General features: G+C 39.2%; 1 protein-coding gene across 2 annotated transcripts in view; it reads right to left on the bottom strand.

Moving 5' to 3' along the window:
* Positions 1 to 14,464: 14,464 nt before the first annotated feature.
* Positions 14,465 to 27,702, bottom strand: part of nploc4 (NPL4 homolog, ubiquitin recognition factor) — a 68,174-nt gene continuing 54,936 nt past the window's right edge. For both annotated transcript variants that reach the window (XM_060844912.1, XM_060844913.1), the window contains 2 exons: positions 17,413 to 17,515; positions 14,465 to 14,797 (listed from right to left, as the gene is read on the bottom strand). In XM_060844912.1, the coding sequence (XP_060700895.1) occupies positions 14,640 to 14,797; positions 17,413 to 17,515 (261 nt within the window). In that variant the 3' untranslated portion in view covers positions 14,465 to 14,639. The remainder of the gene's footprint in view (positions 14,798 to 17,412; positions 17,516 to 27,702) is intronic.

Genomic DNA, 27,702 nt, shown 5'->3' with positions numbered 1-27,702 from the left:
ACTTGATCAGTTCTTCATTTCTTTGCAATCCAGCTGAATTGGTACTTGCTTAAGGTGGCCATTAAACTGTAATATTCAAAGGAACTTTACTCAGTATAGCACTGAAGTGTCAGTATCGGATTATTTTCCCAAATCGTGGGATGGGTTGTAAAATGCAAAACCTCTGATTCAGGGAATAAATACTATCGACTTAGCTGAATAGAGTATATAACTGACCAAACTCCAGAGGTATGGAGATCATGCAACAACCATATAGGTGACGACTGAGTTCAGGAATGTGATATTTATCAGTCTCAGTGGAACAGTCTCAAAAGGCTGAATGGCCTATTCCAGTTCCTATATTCCTATACCTAACTTGTTGCTGTCTGCTGACCTAAAATTGTGGCCAGATTACAGCTGCTAGAAATAAGTAACTCAGTGTTCATGTTCCTGACAGTGGGAGGTACATTTCCTAAACATAGTTTATTGGTAAAGTGCAATTATTACCAATTCCCTGACCAGCCATGAAGTTTGGGCAAATGCTGTTGCTGTGCTGTGTACACTATGAACAAAACAAAAGGTCCAAACTTCATAAAATAGTTGATCTGCTAAAGGGTTAGAATTTTATATTGTTTTTGACCCTTGGCTACAAAGGTTAATAAAGCTGAAGTGCTCCAGTAACTCCAAAATTAAAATAAGATGTTGATCATTGAAGAAAATTTTGCAAAATGCACTGAAGTTAAAAATAAATGAATAATAGTTGTACATGTTATTGTAATGTAATGCATCTGTTTCCTGTGATGAATAACACATTCCTGAACTCAATCGTCACCCATATGGTGGTTGCATGATCTCCATACCTCTGGAGTCTGGTCAGTTATATACTCTACTCAGCTAAGTTGGTTGTATTTATTCCCTGAATCAGAGGTTTTGCATTTTGCAACCCATTCCAGGATTTGGGAAAATAATCTAACACTGACACTTAAATGCTGAGTAAAGTTCCTTTGAACACTACAGTTTAATGGCCACCTTAAGCAAATACCAATTCAGCTGGATTACAAAGAAATGAAGAACTAATCAAGTTTTCAACCCAGGACATAACAGCTAAATGTTCATTTTGCGAAAAGAGGTGACATCAAATGATATCAGTGCATTAGTAGTTCAATTATCACATTAATTTTTAGTTTCATTTACTTTTGATTTTCTATTTAAAAAATACAATAGTTTCTCCTTGCTTTGCTGTGTTCTGCGGTACTATCCTTGGTCCCTTATTGCTGCTCATCTATACAGAGCATAATGACAATGTTGCCAAGAAGCAAGTGTTATTCCTAAATGTGCTGATGGCTTTCAATATTAGCTCTTCCCGACCTGCTCCATTCTGATTGTTGTGGATAAGCTAGAACCTTCTTTGACTAAGCATTGGCAAGTCTACAGTTCACCCCATATTATCGTCTTGTTATGAAGGTGTGGGTGTACTCACCTTTAAGATAGTTAAAAGCTAGCAGAAGTAGCTAACATAGCACAAAATGTTCTGAACAAGATATAATGTAACCTTTTCATCCAGTAGCTAGGATAGCTGGTTGCCTGGAAATGACAAAACAGATTAAAATTATGTCAATCAGTTTGAATTATACACCAGAAAATGCCAAACTCCAATCAAGTTTGAATTTAATACATTGACAATCTTAAAAACTAATGACACAATCCAATGATTTGGGGGTATAAGACCGGGGAAAATTAAACAGAGGAGAACTGCCAAGCCACTAGCACCTACAGACTGCCTGGAGAATAGCTCTCTGAAAGGTACCTTATTGATCAGTGACCTGTGAAACAGAAATCCATAAGAAGAAAAGACGACCGAGGAAGAGAATATTCGACATCTGGCTTGTTTTGAAAACTTGACTTTTTGGCAAATCTTAATCAGGGGGTTTTATCGAACTAGTATTGTAGAAGAGGAAGGTAAAAGATAGGAGAAAGTGAGGTCTGCAGATGCTGGAGATCAGAGCTGAAAATGTGTTGCTGGAAAAGCGCAGCAGGTCAGGCAGCATCCAAGGAACAGGAGATTCGACGTTTCAGGCATAAGCCCTTCTTCAGAAAGATAGGTTAGAGGAAGGAGTTGTAAATAGTTGTTAGTTAATTGTTCTCTGTTATACCTTAAGAAATAAAGTTATTATTACTTTAAATAGACCTTGTCCACTTGAATTTTCACAGATTACTGCATGGGATAAATCTTTTCTGTGGCTGGTTTAAATTAAGCAGGAGAGTTTACCCCATGGCATAACAGTTTGGGGGCTAGTTGCTGGGATTTGAATGGTTAGGGAGCTTTTGTCAATGCTTTGAACAGTTTAGGTCTTAGATTTGTGAATTGAACTGGTTTAGACAGATTTGAATAGATTTGGGGGTATAAGAAAATCCCAGCAGATTTAAACACTTGCAGGTCCTAGACCTTTAAATAAAATGTAGGTGAGACAATTTGTTTAATTTCAGTGACTACTGGTTGATTAAGTTAAATGTGAGAGAAATGACTCTTAAAATTGCTAAAGAGGTTCTGGCATTTGAAGATTATTTGCAAATTTGCCAAGGAAATTCAGAAGAAAAGAAAAAGACTATACTTTTAGAATTAGTAAATAAGTTAGATTTGGGTTCAACCAAGGACAGAAGTAAAGCTGAAATTGTAAGGGAATTACTCAAACACCTAAGTGGATCAGACAAACAGACAGTGCAGTTGAGGTACAAAAACTTAAATTACAATTGAGGAAAATGGAGTTAGAAGATTAACAAAGGGAGAGAGAAAGGGAAATAGAGAAAGAAGAAAGAGACAGAAGAAGAGAGAGAGGAAAAAGACAGAGAGAGAGAGAGAAGGCTGAGCAAAGAGAAAGAAGAAAGGGTGAGGGAAAGAGAATTTGCACTTGATAAGTTGAGACTTAGTCAACAAAGTCAAGTTAACAGGATGGAGATTAAAAGAGAAGGTAGTGAAAGGTATAAATGTCAAAACTCTGCCACATTTTGATGAGAAAGATGTTGAAGCTTTCTTTATTTCGTTTGAAAAACTGGCTAGGCAGATGGAGTGGTCTGAGGATTTATGGGTAATGCTGGTTTAGACTAAACTGGTAGGCAGAGCTAGTGAGTATTTGCTATACTGTCAGATGAAGGGTCAAGAGATTATGAAGTGGTTAAATAGGCTATTTTAAGTGCTTATGAATTGGTACCAGGAGCATATAGACAGCGGTTCAGAAACAAGAAGGAACCAGGTCAGACTTATGTTTAATTCTTTTGAACTCAACAGTCATTTTGATTGATGGGTGCATGCATTGAAAATAGATCGGACCTTTCAGGCTGTAAGAGAGATTAATGTGCTGGAGGAGTACAAATAACTTACTTCCAGAGATGGTAAGAATTCACCTGGAGAAACAGAAAGTTCAGGAATGTGCAAAGGCAGCAGAATTAACAGATGAGTATAAGTTGGTGCATGAGACATGCATCTAGGCAGAATTTTGTCCTGTAATGGATAGAATTTGGGAGAAGGGGAGATCCTACACTATGAAACCAAGAGTAGAGAGCATGGGTAAGAATAAAAAAAAACCCAAGAGGGTGGAAAGAAGGTGAAAGGCCTCAGGTGTTTCCACTATGGTAACATGGGACACAAAGTCACAGTGCTGGTCGTTAAAGAAAGGCACTGTGGGAAAAGTTATGGTAAAAGAAGCTAAGCCAGTGACAATAGTGAAACTAGTAAAGGAAACCCCAAGAAGAGCTGAGGAGCTGCATCAGAGTGTACAGCCGAGACAGGGGCTGGGTATGGAGTTAGTACCTGTTCTCTACAAAGAATTCGCCTCTGTGGGTAAAGTGTACTCAGAAAGAACAGGGGGAGAAGGACAAGAAGTTATAATTTTGAGAGATACAGGTTCTAACCAGTTGCTGATATTAAGGGATGAGCGAATATGCATTTTTTCTGATCTGTTATTCGAGAGAGTGTGGTAATTTGTGGGAGAGATGGACAGAAATTTAGCGCTCATCTATATACAATCAGGTTGGAGTGCCAACTCAAGACTGGGGAAGTTATAGTGGGAGTGATTCAAGAGTGTCAGTTTCAGGAATTCAGTTTGTTCTTGGGAATGATTTGACAGGATCCAAGGTGGGAATGATTCCCCTTGTTGTGGAGAAGCCCAAGGAAGACAAAGAAATGGAGGAATTAAAACAGAAATATCGTGGTATTTTCCCTGACTGTGTGGTAACCAGATCCCACTATTATAAGTCATAACACCAAGGTAAAATTAAAGAGAAAGATGAAGGAGGTGAGGTTCAATTAGCAGATTTGCTTGATATAATGGTGCAGGAAACACCAGAACAGGCAGAGGGTCAAACAGAGGTGTTTAGCCCTGAAAGACTAGAATACTTGCAACAGCAAGACAAGGTGATAAAAAATATATATGTGGGTGTGTCCTTTGAAAAGGAGGCAGAGAATATTCTGGAGGGTTATTATCTAAAAGATAAAATCCTAAAGCAGGTTAGCGCAGAGGAGAAATGGGCCAACGAGCACTAGATTGTGTTGCAGGTAGGATACACATAGGAGGTGTTACGGGTAGCACACAAACTACCTGTAGGAGGTCACCTAGGGGTACGAAAGATTCAGGCTAAGGTACAAAAATATTTTTATTGGCCTGGAATGCACAAGGTTGTGGTTAACTTGTGCCATACGTGTCATACGTGCCAAATGGTAGGGAAGCCACAGGCGGCAATGAATTCAGCAATTTTGTTGCCAATTCCAATAATTGAAGAACCTTTGACACAGGTTATAATTGATCGTGTAGGTCCCCTCCTGAGACCTAAAACTGGGAACCAGTACTTGTTAACCATAATGGATGTGTCTACAGATTTCCGAAGGCAATTACATTACAGAGTATCAAGGTTAAACGGGTGGTAGAGGCGTCAGTAAGTTTCTTCACATGGTATGGACTACCCAGAGAGATTTAGTCCGACCAAGGGTCAAAGTTTACTGCTGGGCTGTTTAAGGAGGTTATGGATAGCTTAGGTATACAGCACTTAAACTTCAGTGCATACCATCCTGAATCCCAGAGAAATGTAGAAAGGTGGCATCAGACCTTGAAGACCATGTTTAGAGTATACTGTCAGGATTACCTGAATGATTGGATAAAGGTATCCTATTCATATTGTTGGCCATGGGAGATGCACAAATGAATCTACTCAGTTCACTCCCTTTGAGTTAATATTCGGTCATGAAGTGAGAGGTCCTTTGAAATTAATTAAAGAAAAATTGACAGGACCAAAATGGGAGATCTCACAACTAGATTATGTATCGGAGATGAGGGAGAGACTAAATCAAGTAGGCTAAACAGCAGCTAAGGAGGGCAGAGTGTAGACTGAAGCACATGGCAGATAAAAGGTTTGAGACTCTGATGTTTTCCTGAGGGGCTGATGTGTTATTACTGTTAGCAGTGATAGGAGATCACTTCAAAGCCAGGTTTAGTGGTCCCTATCAAATTGAGAAAAAGTTGAGTCAGGTGAACTATCTAGTGAAAATGCCAGATGGGGGAGAAAAAAATGTCATGTGAACATGTTGAAACCGTATTATACTAGAGAGAAAGAATTGGAGAAACAGGTGTTAGTTACTGTCTAATGACTAATGGTATTGTACATGAAGTTAATGAAGATCTAGACCATCTTAAGGGGCCTTTTGGTTCAAGATTGGTCAAAAGAATCAACGGAATGCGGGCTGTACAAAACAAGGTTATCAGTTTATTAAAGTAAGGCAACTTGACGCAATTCTGTCCAGCAACTCAGAGGTTAAAGCTTCTGTGCTCCATGTCAAAATTGCACAATTACATTAAAAAATTATACATTTATATGTTTTAACGAGACAGTACAGCCTTAATTACAAGAAAAGACCAATCAAATGTAATAAGGTGACATGATTTGCAGCAGGTTAATCCAATGATTTAGTTAGTGTTAGTCACTGCCCTGAATGAGGAATCAAACCCACATGTGGATTTTGAGGTGCCTCAATACAGATTAAAAAATGAAGTCCTTGAGACGTGGGATAGATTATGAGCTATCTGGCTCAGGAGCTTAGAACACAGTTAAAGATTTGTTACTGCAGTATAAGGACATATGTAAGAATCAGATGGGGAGGACTAATGGTATTGTACATGAAGTAGATATAGGGAATACGGCTCCAACAATACAACACCTCTATCGGCTTAATCCTTTCAAAGCCAGACAGGTCCAGATGGAGGTGGAGGCCATGCTCAACGAGGACATCATCGAACCAAGCTAGAGTGGAGTTCGGCACTCATCTTAGTTCCCAAACTGGGCGGGACTCAACGATTCTGCGTGGATTATCAGGTCAATGCAGTTACAAAATCTGACGCATATCCAATTCCGAGATTGAAGGACTATATGAAGAAAGTTGAACATGCCAGTTACATCACGAAGTTGGACTTAATGCATGGTTACTGGCAGGTACCTTTTTCAGAGATGGTGAAAGACATTTATAGAGTCATAGAGATATACAGCATGAAAACAAACCCTTTGGTCCAACCCGTCCATGCCAACCAGATATCCCAACCCAATGTAGTCCCACCTGCCAGCACCCGGCCCATATCCCTTCAAACCCTTCCTATTCAGGTTTAAATGTAGCAATTGTACCAGCTTCCACCATTTCCTCTGGCAGCTCATTCCATGCACATACCACCCCCTGTGTGAAAATGTTGCCCCTTAGGTCTCTTTTTTATATCTTTCCCCTCTCTCCCTAAACTTATGCCCCCTAATTCTGGACTCCCCCACCCCAGAGAAAAGACTGTCTATTTATCCTATCCATGCCCCTCATGATTTTGTAAACCTCTATAAGGCCACCCCACAACCTCCGATGCTCCAGGGAAAACAGCCCCAGCCTGTTCAGCCTCTCCCTATCAAATCCTCCAACCCTGCCAACATCCTTGTAAGTCTTTTCTGAACCCTTTCAAGTTTCATAACATCTTTCCGATAGGAAGGAGACCAGAATTGCATGCAATATTCCAACAGTGGCCTAACCAATGTTCTGTACAGCCGCAACATGACCTCCCAACTCCTGTACTCAATACTCTGACCAATAAAGGAAAGCATACCAAACACCTTCTTCACCATCCTATCTATCTGTGACTCCACAACCCCAAAAGGGCTGTATCAGTTCAAAGTGATGCCCTTTGGAATGATGAATGCACCCACCACATTCCAAAGACTAAACTGTGCAGTCTATTTGGATGATGTTGTGATCTTGAGCAAATCCTGGAAAGATCACACGGTACAGTTGGCACAGCTCTTTGAATGACGAGACGCAAAACTAGTTACAAACTTAAACATACCTGAATTCGTGAAAGCAGAGGTGACATTCTTGGGATATAAAATCGGTCATAAAAGGTTGACCTCCACGGAACACAAAGGCAAAGGCCATTGAGGAAATCCCACGATCAACCTCGAAGAATTGAAGCACCTCTCTCTTCGGACTCAATGGATTCTGTCAAAGGTTTGTTTCAAACTTCAGGGTCAAGAGTATGGTGCGGAAAAGCACAGGTCAGGCAGTATCCGAGGAGCAGGATAATTGACATTTCGGGCATAAGCCCTTCATCACAAACTTCAGCAGTGTAGTGATACCATTAACCAATTGATTGAAGAAGAACAATACAAAGTTTTGGTGGATAGAACATTGCCAGGAGGCACCTGACCATTTGAAATCTATATTAACCATCAAACCAGTTTTAGCTACACCAAACTTTTCAAAACCTTTTAAAGTCACCATCGACACTTGTGACATAGGAGTTGGAGCTGTACTCCAATAGGAAGATGAGGATGGGATTGAACTGCCAGTTGGTTACTTTTCAAAGAAGATCTACATCCACCAGTAGAAATACTTCATGACTGAGAAAGAACATTTTACTGTGTATGTCACGAACAATGTGTCAAAGATGATGGTGTACGCTGATCACAATCCGCTTACATTCTTAGAACACATTAAGGACAAGAATATGGGACTATATCATTGGAGTCTTATGTTACAGACTTTTAATTTAAAAATTGTACATGTTGCGGTTCATAAGAATGTAATCACAGATGCATTATCCCGGATTTAAAGTTTAGATGAGATTTGTACTTATTTAATGTTTTATATATATACAGTTATCTGTGAAGAAGTTAAGATGAACTTAGTTATAGGTATGTTAGAGTAATATGTTTAAAGAACAGGAAAAACAATGAAGCCATCTTTTCATTATGATAGTTCATTTTTTCTTAATGGGGAAGTGTTATGAAGATGTGGGTGCATTTGGAGTTAAATGTTAGCAGAACTACCTGACACATCGCCAAGTGTTCTGAACAAGATATAATGTATCTTTTTGTCCAGTAGCTGGTTTTCTGGAATCGACAAAACAGATTCGAATTAGGCCAATAAATTTAAGTTATACCCTGAAAAATACCAAACTCCAATCAAGTTTGAATTTATAGATTGACAATCTTAAAAGCCAATGACACAATCAGATGTTTTGGGGGTATAAGATGGGGGAAAACTGAACAGTTGAGAGAACTGCCAAGTCACCAGCAACTGCATACCACCTGGAGAATAGCTCTCTTAAAGGTACCCTTATCGATCAGTGACCTGTGAAACAGAAATCTCTAAGAAGAAAAGATGACAGAGGAAGAGAATATTCAACATTTGGCTGGTTTTGAAAACTGGACATTTTCGTAAATCTTAATGGGGGGAAGAGGTTTAATCAGACTTGTATTGCAGAAAGGGAAGGTAAAAGATATGTTAGAAGAAGGAGTTGTAAATAGTTGTTACTTAATTATTCTGTTATACCTTAAATAAAGTTGTTAAACTTTTACTTTAAATAGTTTATGGACTCTCAAATATTCACAGATTACTGCACTGGATAAATCTTTTCTGTGGCTGGTTTAAATTAAGCAGGAGGATTTACCCCGTGACGGAACAATCTCTATAGTGGAATACGGAGGTTCACACTTTGGCTGAATCAAATTCTGCATATTAATTGTGTCCTAAAACACTAATTTCTGTCACCAAAACTGTCCATTTCTTCTACATTCTATCAAGTCCTGTGGTGTCCGAAGGCACCCACTACAGACCACCAGCAATATCATCTTTTCACCTGCAATCTTGACAAGAGAGAAGACTGAAGTTTGACACAATATAAGATAATCACAAAAAATAAGATGTGCTGAACATCAAGGTGCTCCTTAAATCATATCTACAGGAAGACCAGTCTATTGTGGCAGTGCATTTAAAAATGACCAAAGCTGTCCACATTCACAAAGCTGTCAGATATAGACACAATCTGGGATTCAGAACTTGAACAATTTTGAGATCTTCCTCCTCACTCATTATTGCAACACAAGTAAATGGCCTTATCCCAGTGTAATTGAACACTGCCGCAAAGGACAGCCTACCTGACTATAACAAACCTGGTCATAATACTGAAAAGCACAGTTTATATCTGAGGAACACAAGAGTCAATGTTACGGGTACAAGCCCTTCATCAGGAATTCCTGACAAAGGCCTTATGCCCGAAACATCGACTCCTCTGCTGCTCGGATGCTGCCTGACCTGCTGTGCTTTTCCAGCGTCACACTTTTTGACTCTGATCTCCAGTCCTCACTTTCTCCTAATGTTTATATCCAGTCAATTTCACAATGAAAAGCTGGATCTTGGGGCTAATCTTTTGCTAGTTAGGGACTATTGTTTCCAACGATGACTCCCACACTTAAAATTAGGTAGCACAATCAAATAAGAGCAGAAAAATGCCAGCAAGAAAGAGATCAAGAGTTAGAAAGTGGTTTTAGATTGGATATCTTTCTCAGCTGGCAGAACCATGGGCTGAATTGACTAGTTATAAATGTTCTGTTTCAATATAAAAGTTATAATTTAACCGTTCAATCTGTAATTTTTATTACAAGTTAGAAATTAGGAGACATATTGGAAAAGTTAAGTAAATATGGAGCATGGAAGATAACTGGAAAAGTATTAAATTTAAATTGTGCATTACAAGATTACATTTCAACTTATCAGAACAGCCATTTTATATACATATAACTATATTAATTAACATCACGAAGCAAAGGTTTGGTTCTGACAAAACTTCTGCCTAATCAACTGAACAAAATTTCAGACCAGAGGCATTCTCTCTAGCTGCTCCCTCTCAATTAGCATCACAGATTACTGCCCATCAGCCCATTGTTGTTTGTGAGACCTTGCATTTTTGCAAGCTGACAAATATGTAACAGCTTTTCCAACATTACACAGGTCACACCACAAACCTACCTATAAATCGCATCTGGGGGTTGGGAAATGTTTTATGTAAATGCAGGCCTTTCTTTTTCCAAAGTGCAATAAATACAAAAAACAATTTAATTTCATTTTCTAGAATTTTATTTTATGCTCAGCCACTGCAGAAGCCACAACTTCATGTGGCAATGTTAAATACACCTGGGTGCAAAGTGAGAATATCCCAATTTTTAATTAGAGAACAGCAGTGATCAACTATACAGAATGTTGTTTCAGATCAAGTTGTTTAACACTGTTACTAGTTAAGAAAGATCTTTAATTTTTATTGCGCATATCCAATGTTTTAACTGCATAATATAAATCTTCACTTGAACCCAACAGCGGTTACTCTGAAGCAATCACATTTGATGCACTCCTAAACATGCTCAGATGGTTAATGGCAGAAATCCATTTTGGGTCCTTGACAATCTCCCATAAATAACTTCTTCATTCAATGCTCAGATGGATAAATCATAAAATAGTTAACCGGACATTCAAATGTAAAGTATTCATTCACAAGTACACTTTTTAAGATCCATATTCAGATAGAAATTATTGCAGGGAAAAAATTGGGTCAAGTACAAGATACACATGATGAGAAAACGTGCATTCTTAGCAGTGCTTTTGCAAGCAACTAAACAATTTAGTCAAGTTGATTTCAGAGAACGAGCTGATCTCCACTATCATTCACAGGGACTCGTGACAGTGAGACCAACATAATGGTCCTGTCTCGGACAGCAAGGGCCTATAACTGAAGAGGGGTTAAAAAAATCTGAGCAGGGAATCCACAGGCAGCGATGGAAGGCAGAAGATTCCATATGAGGATAAATAACTATGAGTGGAACAAAATCCAAAGGTAGAACTTCTGAGAAAAGGAATGGAAATTAATTAGTGCTGCAAGATGTAACATAACTATAATTGTTGGTTTCCAGAGTTAAAATATTCTAAGTATTTATTATATTTACAGGGATAGTCTATTCATTAGTCAAAATTACTAAACTGAAATGAGTTTAACTCAGATTGAAACTGCACAAAGATGTCCACTGTGCTGTTTAATTCAAAAGTGCTTAAATTATACAACTGGTTAAAATTAAATTTTCAAGACAAGGGTAAATTTGAACAGGAATAGATTGCACAAAAGATGAATATGTTCCATAGCTCTGTGTAATGTCTCCTACATGTTCAAAGAAGAGTTATTTAAACCACAGAAAAATGCACCTTATTTTTAGGCTGCAGATGCATTTGAATTGTGATGCACGAAGCTTGTAATTACATAGATAGACATGTAATTTATATTTAATTTTCTAATTGTACATATTATTAGATCCCTTAAATTGTGCCACAATGAAGACAGCAGAGTGACATGTATGAAACTGAAGTCAAACAATTTTAAAGGGAAGATGTTGATATGAAGATGAGCTTGAACTGATGAATGGCTATTTTTATGATTCAAATGAACAGCTACTTCCTGGAGATTCTAAGATTAGAATCCTCAACCATAATAATAATACTGTATTTTATGGATACCAGTTCAATCAAGTGCTAACCTCTTGACTGTTAATGTCCTGTTGTTTTGCTGATGAAGAGAAGGGATTAAGAAGGTTTTGCTCCACATATTGATAATGGAATGTAACCTCATTTATTACACTTGCAAATGGTGGACACTACCTTCTCATTACCTGGAAGCTCTAACAGACTGAATATCTCCTAAAAGCCTGTGTATGAAGGCTTTAAAATGATAATTAAGGCTTATAAAAACAGGTGAGTAACAAAAACACTTGCTATCAACTATCTATCCTCAAATTGCTTGTTTAAGTTTCCATGTGTTGTTCCATTCCGTGTTTTAAGCTAGCAAGTTCAATTATGTAGTTTGAAGATGCTACTGACTTTCAGAATATGCAAACTACTTGTCAAATATCGCTCCATTTTTCCATTGTTCCATTTTTGCTCATAAACAAACTCTCACTAAAGACAAGTAAATGCATTAATTTCTTATACATTTTCCCACTAATTACTTTTCCATACCTTTTTTGCAGCATCAAGTCATTTTAAAACAAACACCGAATACTGCATCACTGCTCCTTACTGGTCTAAACTAATTTTACAGATAGGACAGTGGTAAAAATGGAGCATGGAGGTGGCCAGTGTATTTAAAATATAATGTTAGTGCATTTCAAATGATGTTTGTGTTTATCTAGTCTGCTGGAGGCTGTGTCAATTTGCACATGAACAACAGATTTGGTAGCAATCAGAATGAAAACATTTCCATGATTCACCTCCACATCAGTCTTGGCCATGCTGGAAAAAAAAGTGATATGTAACCCGCGCCGTGATCTTCTACCCCAACATGTCTTAACTTGGTTCAGCATTGACTTTGGAATTGAATGACTACCTTTGGGGCAAGAGAGTCGTCTGTCTAAATGCTGAAACAGTCAGGTCACCCACACACAAAGTATAGCAAACGATCACGTGACTCAATCCATATTACTCTGTCCCCAAAATGATTTAAGTATTTGGTTTCTACATAGCCTGTTTCAGCAGGCAACAAAGTGCAGTTGAGAGAGGTTTCAATGTTAATGCCACAACATGCTCAACTGATAGGTTTGGTCAACCAAGTGGCCAAATGATAGAACTGTAAGGCAAAATAATCTGCGATTTGAAAAGCACAAAAATTTCACCAAACATAAGGTGGTCCTAAACTCTTATGTGGCCAGTCAACCCATTCTAGACACTTAGTGGGAAATACACAGTGCAGGGCCTCAAAGTTTACCTCTCTACAGATATTTGTTATATATTTGCCATCCTGCCAGAAGTTCTGAAACCTCTCACAACTCATTGATCATGTAGTTATAGTCAGGAACCTATAACATCAGGCCTGTGTAGAAAACATCTTAACTACCACATTACTGGGCCTGCTTATTAAAAATAATCTTAATCTTCCTGGGAGATCATCTGTTAAAGTAGCATTCAACTTTTTTGTCGTCATGCTAAGAATACAGGACTTAAAAAATAAATAAAAGGAAGTACAGGGTCATACCACAGTGTTACAAATCTGTAGTCTCCATAAAACAAATGATTTGTTACAAATCCCTTAATACAAAAGAAGCCTGCACTGACCTTTATTCAAATATCAGTCCTTGGCAAGTGAAGTGTATGTAAATACATGTCATATGACTGAATTGAAGTGTGCAATGGTACACTTCTACCATTATTTGCTGATGCGCATTCTAGTTAGAACAATATTTAAGTTTTTCTTATATTTGAAATTGTATCCCAACAAACTCTTAGTCCAGTTCACCAGCACATGATAAAAATAAATGTGCATCAGCAGACAACTGGACAGATTACTTTAAAGCAATGCAGCTAAGCTTTGGAGAGCATTGTACAACTAAATATTGGTCATACTTAAATGACTCATCCTTACGTGCTCTACTCCAATGAAATATATTTAACTGCACATACTTGCAATTGTCTGAAAACACTGGTACTCTTGATATTTTTGATGGGAAAGTAGGGAATAGGCTTTGTCACAGGACTAATTATTATTGGTTTTTCAAGTTGCTCTAAATTTAACTGTATGCTTTGAGTATTATGGTTACCTCGATGTTGCCAAGGCTAACATTCAATTGTTAGGCAGGTTTAAGACCACCACCAAGAGGTGTTAACTGTCAAGGCAGGGGAAACTGCCACAGATTAACCAAATAACACCTATCAAGAAAATATCTTCAAGTGTTTAACCTTATTTTGCCCGTTCAAATTAAGAACTGCTGTAACATATAGTCTCAGCTTTAATTCTTCAGTCCTCTGTGACTCATCCGCATTGATAACATCTGACAGCACAAAGCAAAACTTGCCAAACTAAGCATCATCACGTTTTTGGTACTTCTTTTTTTGAGGGGGCACCACATATTTGAGCAGTTTAGGTAACTTGCTAAATTAACTTAAATTTGAATAGCCTTCCATAGTCTTTAGGTAAAAGCTAACCTTCAATAGCTGTTCCTGAGTTGGGTGCTACATTTTGCTCTCCAGATTTTATAACTAATGAACAAGGCAAGAGTGTCATTTTAACCCCCATAGAATTTGTTTTGCACAAATAATGACACCTTCTCAAAAAACATTCAACTGAAACGTGGAAGAAAGTAAAAGTCCTTGAAAGTAAAATTTGTATTTAGTAATTGTTTTTAATCTCAATTAATAAGTCCAGGCAGACCTCAAGAGTACAAGTTCACTTGTAGCATTTGCTTGCTGGATCCAGAGTGCCCTGGCAGCCACCTTGCCTTCCCAATGGACAAAGGATCAAAGGGTATGTCCAAATCCGGCTTGCCTTTGCTGCTGGCTAGGTTCGAGGAAGATTGCACATTTCACATTGGTCAGTGCCTGGGTGGTTCATGAATGTGCAATGTCTACAGGACCACATCGCAGTGGGAGCAGACTGTGGAGACCCTCCCAGTGCACCATAATCAGAAGCACTGTGTGGCTGAACTCCCACTGTACCTGTAAGTGGACAGCAAATGATTAGTATCAGGGCTGAAAAGGTTTAAAAACATACAGCACACTTGCATGTGCACTGTAGAGGACTAAACATTCAAATTCATTCAGGTAAAGTTGAGCATTTTATGAGGAGAAACTGTGATACAGATGTATGCCAAACTTCAGAGTTGGTCACCACCAGGACCAGATAAAATAATCCAGTAATCTTTTGTTAACATTATAAAAGCAATTCAGATTCTCATCTCCTGTTAGGTTTCTGTTGCCCAGCAGCATCACAGCATCTCGCAGCAGACTTAGGATTCCAAATTTGGTAAAAAGGTCAAAATTGGAATTTTGTATTGTTTAAATCAAATGGCACCCTTTTTAAAACATTACAGCTATGAGTAGTGGTAGTTACATAGTGAAACTTGCAGCATGATGCATAGAGTCCTGTTCTTTGTAGACTGAAAGAACATGTGCACACAAAGTGAGATTTTCAATGCAACAGGTAAGAAACATCTGCTAGTTCATTGCTCAAGGTAAAGTCCCGAACAATAACAGTCAACCTGCCTGATTTACAACCAGGAAATGTCAGGCCATTTATTGTCGATCCTCAACAGCTTTATTCCCCATGGCACACCTCCATAAATCAGCACTCTCCTCTTACACATAATAAATGTTGGTTTTTCCCTTTATTAGTATTCTTGTGAATTGTCCTGATGGGTGAAGGACAAAATGCTTACATTTCAGCAATACTCAGGTTTGTGTAGTTTGAATGGAATGCTAGATTTTATGTAAAAGGGAAATGCATATTTAAAGTTCAAATAGGTAAATCAATATTTTGACGTTGCATATATTAATCATATTGTAAATATCTGCTACCTACTGTCATCAATTTACAAGACAAGAAAGTGGGATGAAGTTTGTTCTAAAAAAAAGGTTAATGGTAAATGTCTTTCCCTAGGATGGGGAATTTCAAGACAAGGTGACATATTTTTAAAAGCTGAGAGATTTAAGGATGACATGAGGGGCAAATTTTTTTGTTAAAACACAGTGGGTGGTTTGCATGTGGAATCAACTTCTTGAGGAAGTGGTGGATGCAGGCACAGTTACAATGTTTAAAAGACATGTAGAGAGGTACATAAACAGGAAAGGTATGGAGGGATATAGGCCAGAAGCAGGCAGGTGGAACTAGTTTAATTTGGGATTATGTTCAGCATGGACTGGCTGCTTCGCAGCTGTACGATTCTGACTCTTGGGTGATCAGAAGGTTTGCACGATAGGGAGAACATTTTGAAGAATACAAAATCAATTACAAATATTCCTGACCACTGGTCACATTCTTTTACTAACAATTTCCTCCTTAGCAAAACCCTAACATTCCTATACAATTTTGCTCAAACAACAAAGCGAAGATTTTTTAAAAATATGGCCTTCTTTTATTTCTTCCAGGGATGACAGTGTCTGTAGCAAGGACAGCGTCTGTGGCCCATCCCCAACTGCCTTCGAGAAAGCGTTGGTGACCCGCCTTCTTAAACTGCTGCAGTCCATATGCACAGTCATTCACAATTAAGTTAGAAAAGGATGTGCAGGACTTTGACCCCATGATAAATGAACAAACAGCTTTACAGTTCTAAATAGGAGAATGATGTGCAGCTTAAAAATATTTAGTTACTGCAATCAGCTTTTGGACATTGAGGTTGTGAAAATTGTTATACAAATTCCTTCTCTGTCTTTTGCTCACCCCTGTTAGTCATGACAATTGGAAACAAATACTCTTACATCCGAGAGGGCATTCAACATCACATATGTAATGTGGGCTTGGAACTTGGTGCAAGATACAGACAGACTGGGTAGCAATGACAGATTCACTTTGCCCACCAACACAACCAGCCTTTCCTGTATATATTTTCCAATAGGCCACAAGAAACATTTGACAAAATCAATTTTACAATTTGCATTTGTGGAATTTGAATAACTAACATTTGGATTATGAATCAGGTACCACAATCACAATACTGTTGTAACTCCTTTACTCACAAATTGTCTTGTTCTAAAGGCATTCATTCTTTTCATTCAATTTCACACATCAGAAACCTTCTGAGATCTGTCTCCAGCAGCAATGGTTTAAAGTTTAAGTCTTAACACTGTGGATCAAAGTGGATGGGTCAGGCGAAAGCAGAAGTGTTCCACTAATTTTTCTTTCTATCCCAAAATGTGCCAAGTTAGATTTGGCTTCTAAACAGAAAAGTTGTGAATCAGACCTGGAACTTGCCTACTGCGATGTACCCAATGCCTAATTCACTCAGGATATCAAAAATGCACTTTTTGTAAACAGACAGACATTACATTCACAACCTACTTAACAGCAATGTCTAAAATTCACACGTAATCTTTTGAGAAAACTAGGAAAGAATACCAGTAAAGTTCCAGGGCAACTGAGAAACCATTCAAGAAATCAGTATTCTTGATCACAGCTGTGTATGCAATAGTAGATGTCAAATTGTGATTTGAGTGTCAGCTTCTGATCTAAGACTGACTGGTATGTGAAACAGATACACAAATAAAAGTTAGAAATTCATGTATTCTACTATTACTGTTTAGATTGACTGCACTACCCATCCCCTTTATCTCCTTACTGCAGAGCTGTTCAATGGTAGCCCATTGTTCAGATCTCTTCCAGGTCTGGGCAAGTTCCTCATTCCGTGTTTTCACTGCTTCCAACAACAAGTTGATACTATCCTGTTAAAGATATGAAAGAGTGAAAGTTAAGCACCCAGAAATAAGATCTATGTCACTATTGAGAACGAGCACTGTTGGAGATGAATGAGGACTTTAAATGGCTTGATTGTAATAACTTGCATTGAAACAATTTATTTCAAAGCCAACGTTCACAAGAGTGGAAGCCAGTTTCCGAATTCCAAAATAAGAGTCATTTGGATTTTTTAAAAATAGAAACAGGTGATTAAATTGAGTGCAAACTCAAATTACAACTGTGTTAGTGGCTGGACATAAATAATTAGCATAATGATGTAGGACTAAGACAGAGTATATAAATAATAACATGGAGTCATCATTTGGCCACTGGCATGTCAGAAACTCTAGTTTACACAAGTACACTTCAGCTATGAAGGGACAAATGCTGCTAAAATTCTTGCATAAGTGCAGTTCAGACCTCTACTAATACACAAATTAATACATATAAATAAATCACTTCTTGCAAAAAAAAATTTGTAACCTTAAAAACTTCGTAGTATAATAAAAACTGTACAGAGCTAAACTCAATGTAACCAGTTAGAATAATCAATATTTTAAATTAGACAAACATTACCTATATCAGTATAAAGGGAAGTATTTGAAGAATATACAATAACTTGACATTCTGATAAAATAATTGCCATTTGTGAAAAGTAGCTTGCGTTTAATAAAACACATAATTGTTCCATATGAAATTGAGGTTTTTGAACAAGTTTATTTTCTGATGCCTTTTCATATTTCACACCACAGGTGGTTCTAGATGTGCCAAAATATTAAAGTTTGGATGTTGCATCACATGGATAATAGAGTGAAGGATTATGGCAAACAATATTGATTTTAGAAAGCTAAAACTCGAAATTCACCAAGATACATTCCACAGGATGTGGGTGTTGCTAGCATAGTCAGCATTTGCTGCCCATCCTAACAGTCCTTAATTTAGCTAAAAATCACACAACACCACGTTATAGCCCAAAAGGTTTAATTGGAAGCACACTAGCTTTCGGAGCAACGCACCTTCATCAGGTGATTGTGGAGGGCTCGATCGTAACACAGAATTCATAGCAAAAATTTGCAGTGTGATTTAACTGAAATTATATATTGAAAAATTGGTTGTCTGTTAAGCCTTTCATCTGTTAGAATACAGTGATAGTTTCACTTCTTTCATGTGTAAATCACAAAATCCTTTTTTTAAAAAAGTTGCATTCTCGGGTTAGCTGTTAACAATGGTGATAGCTAGACAATATGTTGAAGGTGTTAGCCCTCTGTGTTCTCTGTCTATGACCTGATGTTTAGATTGATTCTAATCTAAAAAATGAGCGAACATAAATTCATGCAGTTTTTGAGCTCAGAGTTCTACATGAATGTATGCAGTTTTTGAGCAAAGTGCAATGTAACTTTGCAAATACAAATTCACCCCACAAAATATATGTGTGATTGTGTGCGTGTGTGCACGCGCGCGCACGTAGTGAGTGCAGAGTGTCTTAAGTCTGTGAGGGGGTGCATGTGTGGGTGTCTATAAGGGTGTGTGTGGGTGTCTGTGTGTATCTATGTCCATGTGTATGTGAGAGTGTGTGTGTAGGAATATCTGTGTGTGAGTGTCGTGCAACGGTGATCACCTGTAATGTGACATGAACCCAAGGTTCCGGTTGAGGCCCTCCCTATGGGTACCGAACTTAGGTATCAGCCTCTACTCGGCCACTTTCCTCTGCTGCCTGTCCCGAAGTCCACCTTGGAGGATGGTAACCCGAAGGTCCGAGGCTGAATGTCCTGGACTACTGAAGTGTTCCCCAACTGGGAGAGCACCCTCCTGTCTGTTGATTGTTGTGCGGTGCCCATTCATCCATTGTCGTAGCCTTTGCTCGGTTTCCCCAATGTACCATGCCTCCAGACATCCTTGCCTACAACGTATAAGATAGACAATGTTGGCTGAGTCACATGAGTACCTGCCATGTACAAGATGGGAGGTGTTCCCACGCGTAATAGTGGTATCTATGTCCACAATCTGACATGTCTTGCAGCATCCACCGTGACAGGGTTGTATGGAGTTGTCCTGACAGCTGGGCAGTTTGCTACGAACAATGATCTGTTTGAGGTTTGGCGGTTGTTTAAAGGCAAGTAGTGGAGGTGTGGGTAAGGTCTTGGTGAGGTGCTCATCCTCATTGTTAATGTGTTGCAGGTCACGAAGAACATGACGTAATAATTCAGTCCCTGGGAAGTACTGAACAACTAAGGGCATCCTATCAGTTGCAGCACGTGTCTGTCTCCTGAGGAGGTCATTATGTTTCCTTGCTGTGGCAGCGTCGGAACTGGCGGTCGATGAGTCGAGCATCGTATCCCGTTCTTGTGAGGGTACATCCTTGAGTACTTCCAGGTGTCCATCACGTTCCTCCTCATCTGAGCAGATCCGGTGTATGCGTAGGGCTTGTCCATAGGGAATGGCTATTTTAATATGTTTTGGGTGGAAGCTGGAGAAGTGTAGCATTCTGAGGTTGTCTGTGGGTTTGCGGTAGGGTGTGGTGCTGAGGTGTCCGTCCTTGACGGAGACGCACGTGTCCAAGAATGAGACAGACAGTCAAGAGTAGTCCATGGTGAGTTTGATGGTGGGATGAAACTTGATGTCACTGTGTAGTTTTATCAGTGACTCCTCGCCATGGCTCCAGAGGAAGAAAATGTCATCAATGATCCTGGTGTACAATTGATGACATTTTCTTCCTCTGGACAACTGCTCGGCTCTCAGGACAACTCCATACAACCCTGTCACGGTGGACGCTGCAAGACGTATCAGATTGTGGACACAGATACCACTATTACGCATGGGAACACCTCCCACCTTGTACATGGCAGGTACTCATGTGACTCAGCCAACGCTGTCTATCTTCTACGTTGCAGGCAAGGATGCCTGGAGGCATGGTACATTGGGGAAACCGAGCAAAGGCTACGACAACGGGTGAATGGGCACCGCACAACAATCAACAGACAGGAGGGTACCCTCCCAGTTGGGGAACACTTCAGTGGTCCAGGACATTCAGCCTCAGACCTTCAGGTGACCATCCTCCAAGGTGGACTTTGGGACAGGCAGCAGAGGAAAGTGGCCGAGCAGAGGCTGATAGTTAAGTTCAGTACCCATAGGGAGGGCCTCAACCGGAACCTTGGGTTCATGTCACATTACAGGTGATCACCATTGCACTACACACACACACACACACAACCTTATAGACACACACACTCCCACATGCACCCTCTCACAGACTTAAGACACTCTGCACTCACCCCACACACACACACACACACACACACACACACACACATTTTGTGGGGTGAATTTGTACTTGCAGAGTTACATTGCACTTTGCTCAAAAACTGCATATATTCATGTAGAACTCTGAGCTTAAAAACGGCATGAATTTATGTAAAACTCTTATCTCACTTTTTAGATTAGAATCAATCTAAACATCAGGTCATAGACAGAGAAGACGGAGGGCTATCACCACTGTTAACAGCTAACCAGAGAACGCAACTTTTAAATAAAAAGGTTTTGTGATTTACACATGAAAAAAAATGAAACTATCACTGTATTCTAACAGATGAAAGGCTTAACAGACAATCAATTTTTCAATGTATAATTTCAGTTACATCACACTGCAAATTTTCGCTATAAATTCTGTGTTACGATCTAGCCCTCCACAATCACCTAATGAAGGAGCGTTGCTCCGAAAGCTAGTGTGCTTCCAATTAAACCTGTTGGGCTATAACCTGGGTGTTGTGTGATTTTTAACTTTGTACACCCCAGTCCAACACCGGCAGCTCCAAATCTTGAATTTAGCGGCATGCTAGGTTATTAGAGATGGTAGTTAAGAGTCAACTGTATTTTCTGTCGGTCTCGAGGCACATGTAGACCATGTCAGTCAAAGTTGGAGAATTTCCTTCACTTTGGGACATTATTGAATTGGGTAGTTTTTTACAGCAATTGATGTTAGTTATGGTGATCACTATTACAGATTTAGCAACTGAATTTAAATTCCATTAGCTGTCATGGTGGAATCTGAACCTACATTCCTCGAGCGTTAGGTACAGGATTGCTGGTCCAGTGGTATTAGCAATGCACCATCATCTCCCAACACATTAAACCGAACAAGGAAAATCAAAGGATTAACGTTCTCATTCTCAGGAATAAAAAGTTAGAGATTTTTTTTAAAAACAGGTTTTTCAAAGTAACAACTGAATAGCAGATATAAATATGCAGACTATGGAAATACTAAGCCATGACATTGCCACTGAAAATTTACTGACATCACTTGCAAATATTTTCAATAAAATTTATTTGCAAATTCATAGCTGCCTTTTGCCAATAAGATCCACTTGTCCTAGGACCTGGCTTTCTAATTTTGATTGTCTATGATACTGAGCCACAGGGTCAGAGATGTAAAGCACAGAAACAAACCCTTTGGTCCAACTCATCCATACTGACTTGATAATCTATTTCCATTTGTCAGCACTTAGCCCATATCCCTCTAAACCATTCCTATTCATATACCCACCCAGATGCCTCTTAAATGTTGTAATTTTACCAGTCTTCATCACTTCATCTGGCAGCTCATGTCACACACACACCATCCTTTGCATGAAAACGTTGCCCTTGGGTCTCTTTTAAATCTTTCCCCTCTCACCCTAAACCTATGCGCCCTCGAGTTCTGTACTCCCCCAATCCAAGAAAAAACCTTGTCTATCTATCCTATCCATACTCTTCATGATTTTAGGAACCTCTACAAGGTCATCCCTCAGCCTCCGACGCTCCAGGGAAACCAGCCCCTGGCTATTCAGCCTCTACCTATTCAGCCTCTACCTATAGCTCAAATCCTCCAACCCTGGTAACATCCTTGTAAATCTATTGTGAAACCTGTCAAGTTTCACAACACCCCTCCATTAAGAGGGAGACAAGAATCTCTCACAATATTACAAAAATGGCCTAACCAACGTTCTCTACAGCCACAACATGGCTTCCCAACTCCTACACTCAATACTCTAACCAAACAAGGAAAGCACACTAAATGCATTCTCCACTATCCTACCTACCTGTGACTCCACTTTCAAGGAACTAAGAACCTGCACTTCAAGGTCTCTTTGTTCAGCAACACTCTCAAGGACCTTACCATTAAGTGTCCTGTCCTAAATTGCCTTTCCAAAATGCAGCGCCTCACTTTATCTAATGTAAATTTCATCTACCACTCTTCAGTCCATTGGCCCATCTGATCAAGATCCCGTTGTACTCTGAGGTAATGTTCTTCGCTGTCCACTACACCTCTAATTTTGGTGTCATCTGCAAACCTACTAACTATGCCTCCTATCTTTACATCCAAATCATTTATACAAAATGACAAAAAGCAGTGGACCCAGCACTGCGATGCATCACTGGTCACAGGCCTCCAGTCTGAAAAACAAACCAACACCACCAACTCCCTCCATCTTCTACCTTCAAGCCAGTTCTGTATCCAAATGGCTAGTTCTCCGTATTCTATGAAATCTAACCTTGCTAACCAGTCTACCATGACAAACCTTGTTGAACACCTTACTGAAGTTCACATCCACTGCTCTGCCCTCACCAATCCTCTTTGTTACTTCTTCAAAAAACTCAATCAAGTTATTTCCCACGCACAAAGCCATGTTGACTATCCCTATTCAGTCCTTGCCTATCCAAATACATGTAAACTGTGCCCTTCAGGATTCCGTCCAGCAACTTGCTCACCACCGATGTCAGGCTTGCCACCTTTCTGAAATAGTGGCACCACGTTAGCCAACCTCCAGTCTTCCAGCACCTCATCTGTGACTATCAATGATACAAATATCTCAGCAAAGGGCCCAGTAATCACTTTCCTAGCTTCCCACAGAGTTCTAGGGTACATTCGATCAGGTCCTGGGGATTTATCCACCTTTCTGGCTTTTAAAACATCCAGCATATCCTCCTCTGTAATGGGGACTTATTTCAAGATGTCACCATCTATTTCCCCACATTCTGTACCTTCCATGTCCTTCTCCACAGTAAACACTGATGCAAAATATTAGTTTAGTATCTCCCCAATCTCCTGCGCTTTCACAAATAGGCTGCCTTGCTGATCTTTGAGGGATCCTATTCTCCCCCTAGTTAAGCGTTTGTTCTTAATGTATTTGTAAAAACCCTTTGGACTCTCCTTAACCCTATCTGCAAAAGCTATGACCCCTTTTTTCTCCCCGATTTCTCTCAAGTATACTCCTACTGCCCGAGGATTCACTCATCTTTGCTGTCTGTACCTGATATATGCTTCCTTCTTTTTCTTGACCAAAACCTCAAATTTCTCTAGTCGTGCAGCGTCCCCTTACATCTACCAGCCTAGTCTTTCACCCTAACACTGTCTCTGGACTCTGGTTATCTCATTTTTGAAGGTTTCCCATTTTCCAGCCACCTCTTTACCTGCGAACATCCGCATCCCATCAACTTTTGAAAATTCTCACCTAATACTGTCAAAATTGGCTATCCTCCAATTTAGAATCTTAACTTTTAGATCCTGTCTATTCTTTTCCATCACTATTTTAAAACTAATAGTGTGAAGAATTCCTAATCTGTGACTACCCCATGTACTAAACCAACCACTGATTTTGGCAAAGGCTTTGGTTGAAATGCTGTGAAATTAAGCAGCAGTCATTTAAAAAAGTATATTTCCCACTCCCACTGGTCCTAAAGTAGCCTTATCTGGCCCTACCAGATACCCAGTAAGGGAAATTCCTGCCTTAGGCATGATTTATCACCTTCTGATGATTATAGTTTTTCAAGGAATCCTACTTCCTTAAGGAACTTTCACTTGTGTCTGGTAGGGTATAAGGTGATAGTAGATTTTCACTGAAACCCTTGATTATATCAACACACAACTGAAGTTTTTCTGCAATGAGAATGTGTTCTTATTTTCTTTTAAAACACATCTGCATTCAGTTATACAATATCTGGAAGTCATATATAGAGTGTTTACTACTGATACAAATGAACTTAGCTGTGATGTTTTCCTTCATTCATCATTGTCTTGCAATTAAAATAGCTTTTATCTTCAATAACATAATTAAATTTTAGAATGCCAAACAAGACTTACTTTTAAGAGCAAATACAAGAGCAAAGGATGTATTCTACAGCTGAACTGCCGAACTGAACTTCCATTGTTTACTTGGACTTCAGTAAAACATTTAACGAGGTTCCACATGGTAGACTAATTAGTATAGTTAGATCATTTGGACACGAAATTGGCTTGATGGCAGAGTAGAGGGAGTGGTGGTGGATAGTTGTTTTTCAGACTGGACACCTGTGACTGCTGTATTTCACAGGTATCAGTATTGAGTTCACTTTTGGTTGTCATTTATCTAAACAATTTAGATTAGAATATATGAGGTGGTCAGACAGGACATTGGTGAGGTAAAAACAATGACTGCAGATGCTGGAAACAAGATTCTGGATCAGTGGTGCTGGAAGAGCACAGCAGTTCAGGCAGCATCCAACGAGCAGCGAAATCAACATTTCGGGCAAAAGACATTGGTGAAGCCTCTTCTGGAGTAGTGTGTGCAGGTCTGGTTGCCCATGAATTAACAGGCTGTTGTCATAAATGGAGGGTTTGAGATATAAAAACAGACTGGGATTTTTTCCACCAGAGTGTGGGAGGTTGAGGGGTGACCTTATTGACGTTTACAAAATCATAAGGTGAATGACGAGACTCTTTTCCTTATAGTGGGGAAGTTCAAAATTAGGGGGCATATTTTTACAGTAGGAGAAGAAAGACTTAAAAAGGACATAAGGGGCAACTTTTGTTTTGAAACAATGTGGCTCATGTGTGGAATAACCGGTCAGAGAAAGTAGTGGACGCAGTTACAACATTTAAAAAGATATTTGGATAAGTTCATGAATAGGAAACATTCAGATGGATCTGGGCCAAGTACAGGCAGGTGGGACTAGTTTAGTTTAGGAACATGGTTGGCATGGACAGGTTGGGCCTGTTTCAATGCTGTGTGATTCTATGAACAGTTTGTATGGTTAAAAAAAAACAGGAAAGGAGATTATACTGGGCCACAAGATTTAAAGTTCAATTTTATAATAATTACTGAACATGGCTTTCCCTTTATCTTGGTAATTTAGAATACTGCTTACACCATTTTACTAGATGGCAAGAATATATTGAATGATGAAATTAAGCTGTTAGCAAGACTCCAAACTACTGGCATTTTTCCAAAGCAGTACTAAGTTGAGTGAAATCCTAATAAGACAAAATTTACAATCCAAATTGGAAAGGTTAATTCAACTTCAAAGACTGTCACAAGATCGGTCACACCTCAGATGCCACAACCCCTCAGTATGCCCAAGATGAATATTGTAAAATATGACTTATACTTTTATTGCTAAAAGTTAAAATTCACACTAAAATTCATAAAATAAATATACTGACAATGAATTATTTGAAATGAAAATACACTGAACTCAAAATCAAATGCATTATAGACAGAGTCCCAAGCAGTTCATATTTTGATTGATTCTGATCTCCAGTTGATTACAACCAACCAAACCATTTAAGACCATAAGACATAGGAGTGGAAGGCCTTTCGGCCCATCGAGTCCACTCCACCATTCAATCATGGCTGATGGGCATTTCAACTCCACTTACCAGCATTCTCCCCGTAGCCCTTAATTCCTCGAGACATCAAGAATCTATCAATCTCTGCCTTGAAGACAGTTAGCGTCCTGGCCTCCACTGCACTCTGCGGCAATGAATTCCACAGGCCCACCACTCTCTGGCTGAAGAAATGTCTCCGCATTTCTGTTCTGAATTGACCGCTCTAATTCTAAGGCTATGTCCACAGGTCCACAGAAAAAATTTCCTAGTGTCCACACTTTCCAAGCCACGTATTATCTTGTAGGTTTCTATTAAGTCTCCCCTTAATCTTCTAAACTCCAATGAATACAATCCCAGGACCAAAACTGGACACATTACTCCAAATGGGGCCTAACCAGAGCTTTATAAAAGTGTCAGTAGCACAACAGTGCTTTTATATTCCAACCCTCTTGAGATAAATGACAACATTGCATTTGCTTTCTTAATCATGGATTCAACCTGCATGTTTACCTTTAGACAATCCTCGACTAGCACTTCCAGATCCCTTTGTACTTTGGCTCTACGAATTTTCTCACCATTTAGAAAGTAGTCTACGCTCTTATTCTTTTTCCCAAAGTGCAAGACCTCACATTTGCTCACATTGAATTCCATCAGCCATTTCCTGGACCACTCTCCCAAACAGTCTAGATCCTTCTGCAGCCTCCCCACTTCCTCAGTACTACCTGCCTGTCCACCTAACTTCGTATCATCGGCAAACTTCGCTAGAATGCGCTTCTCTCACATGCATATAATGTGCTTCCTGTTGAGCTAAAAAGTAAATTCTAGAAATGATCTTTACAGACATTCATTGGTAACATGCCAAAACAGCTAGCTACTTCTGACTCAAAATCAACTCTGGGTCTGGGGGTGGCCTGCCAAAAATATGCACACACACATTTTTAAAATACGGATTTATATCCATATTGAAAAGCAACTCATTACAGTAAATATTTTAAGTATCGAATGAGCATTAAATCCACAAAAACAGAAGTTATGTAACTGAAAAAGCAAATAATCTGCAAGTTTAAAAAATAGTTCCGGAATACTTTCCTCCTGTAGAATACACAGACATGAGCAGAGCAGAGTAAAACTTCCTAACAGCATGTACAACGCTGGACTGCAAGATCAGATCAGGATAGCTATTCAGATTATATCTATATAGCTAACATTAATGTACGCTTAACTTATTCTCTTTCACTATTAATTTGCACAAAAATACTTCAATGTAATAAATCTGTTCTTAGTGGGTGATTTTGCAAAATTATGTAGCCATGTGAACACTCCTTCAAGTGGAAACTGCCCTCCCCCCAACCCAGTATTGCCTCACAAGCTCTACACATAAAGTTACATGTGTCTGACACCTGCCTGACCACCTGGAAGTGCTTTTCACCACTGAGGAGGCCCTTTTTAATGATAGCATTCTCACCATTTTCCACCAGGTGATGAAGGGGTACAAAGCTGGATGAGAATTGAGAAGGTATGGTTAGTGAGTTTGCAGATAACACCATAAATGGT

The sequence above is a fragment of the Hemiscyllium ocellatum genome, chromosome 25, assembly GCF_020745735.1.
Source record: "Hemiscyllium ocellatum isolate sHemOce1 chromosome 25, sHemOce1.pat.X.cur, whole genome shotgun sequence".
In the NCBI taxonomy this organism is placed as follows: domain Eukaryota; kingdom Metazoa; phylum Chordata; class Chondrichthyes; order Orectolobiformes; family Hemiscylliidae; genus Hemiscyllium; species Hemiscyllium ocellatum.
The sequence above is the reverse complement of the archived record's forward strand: the minus strand, read 5'-3'. Positions and strand labels throughout refer to the sequence as shown.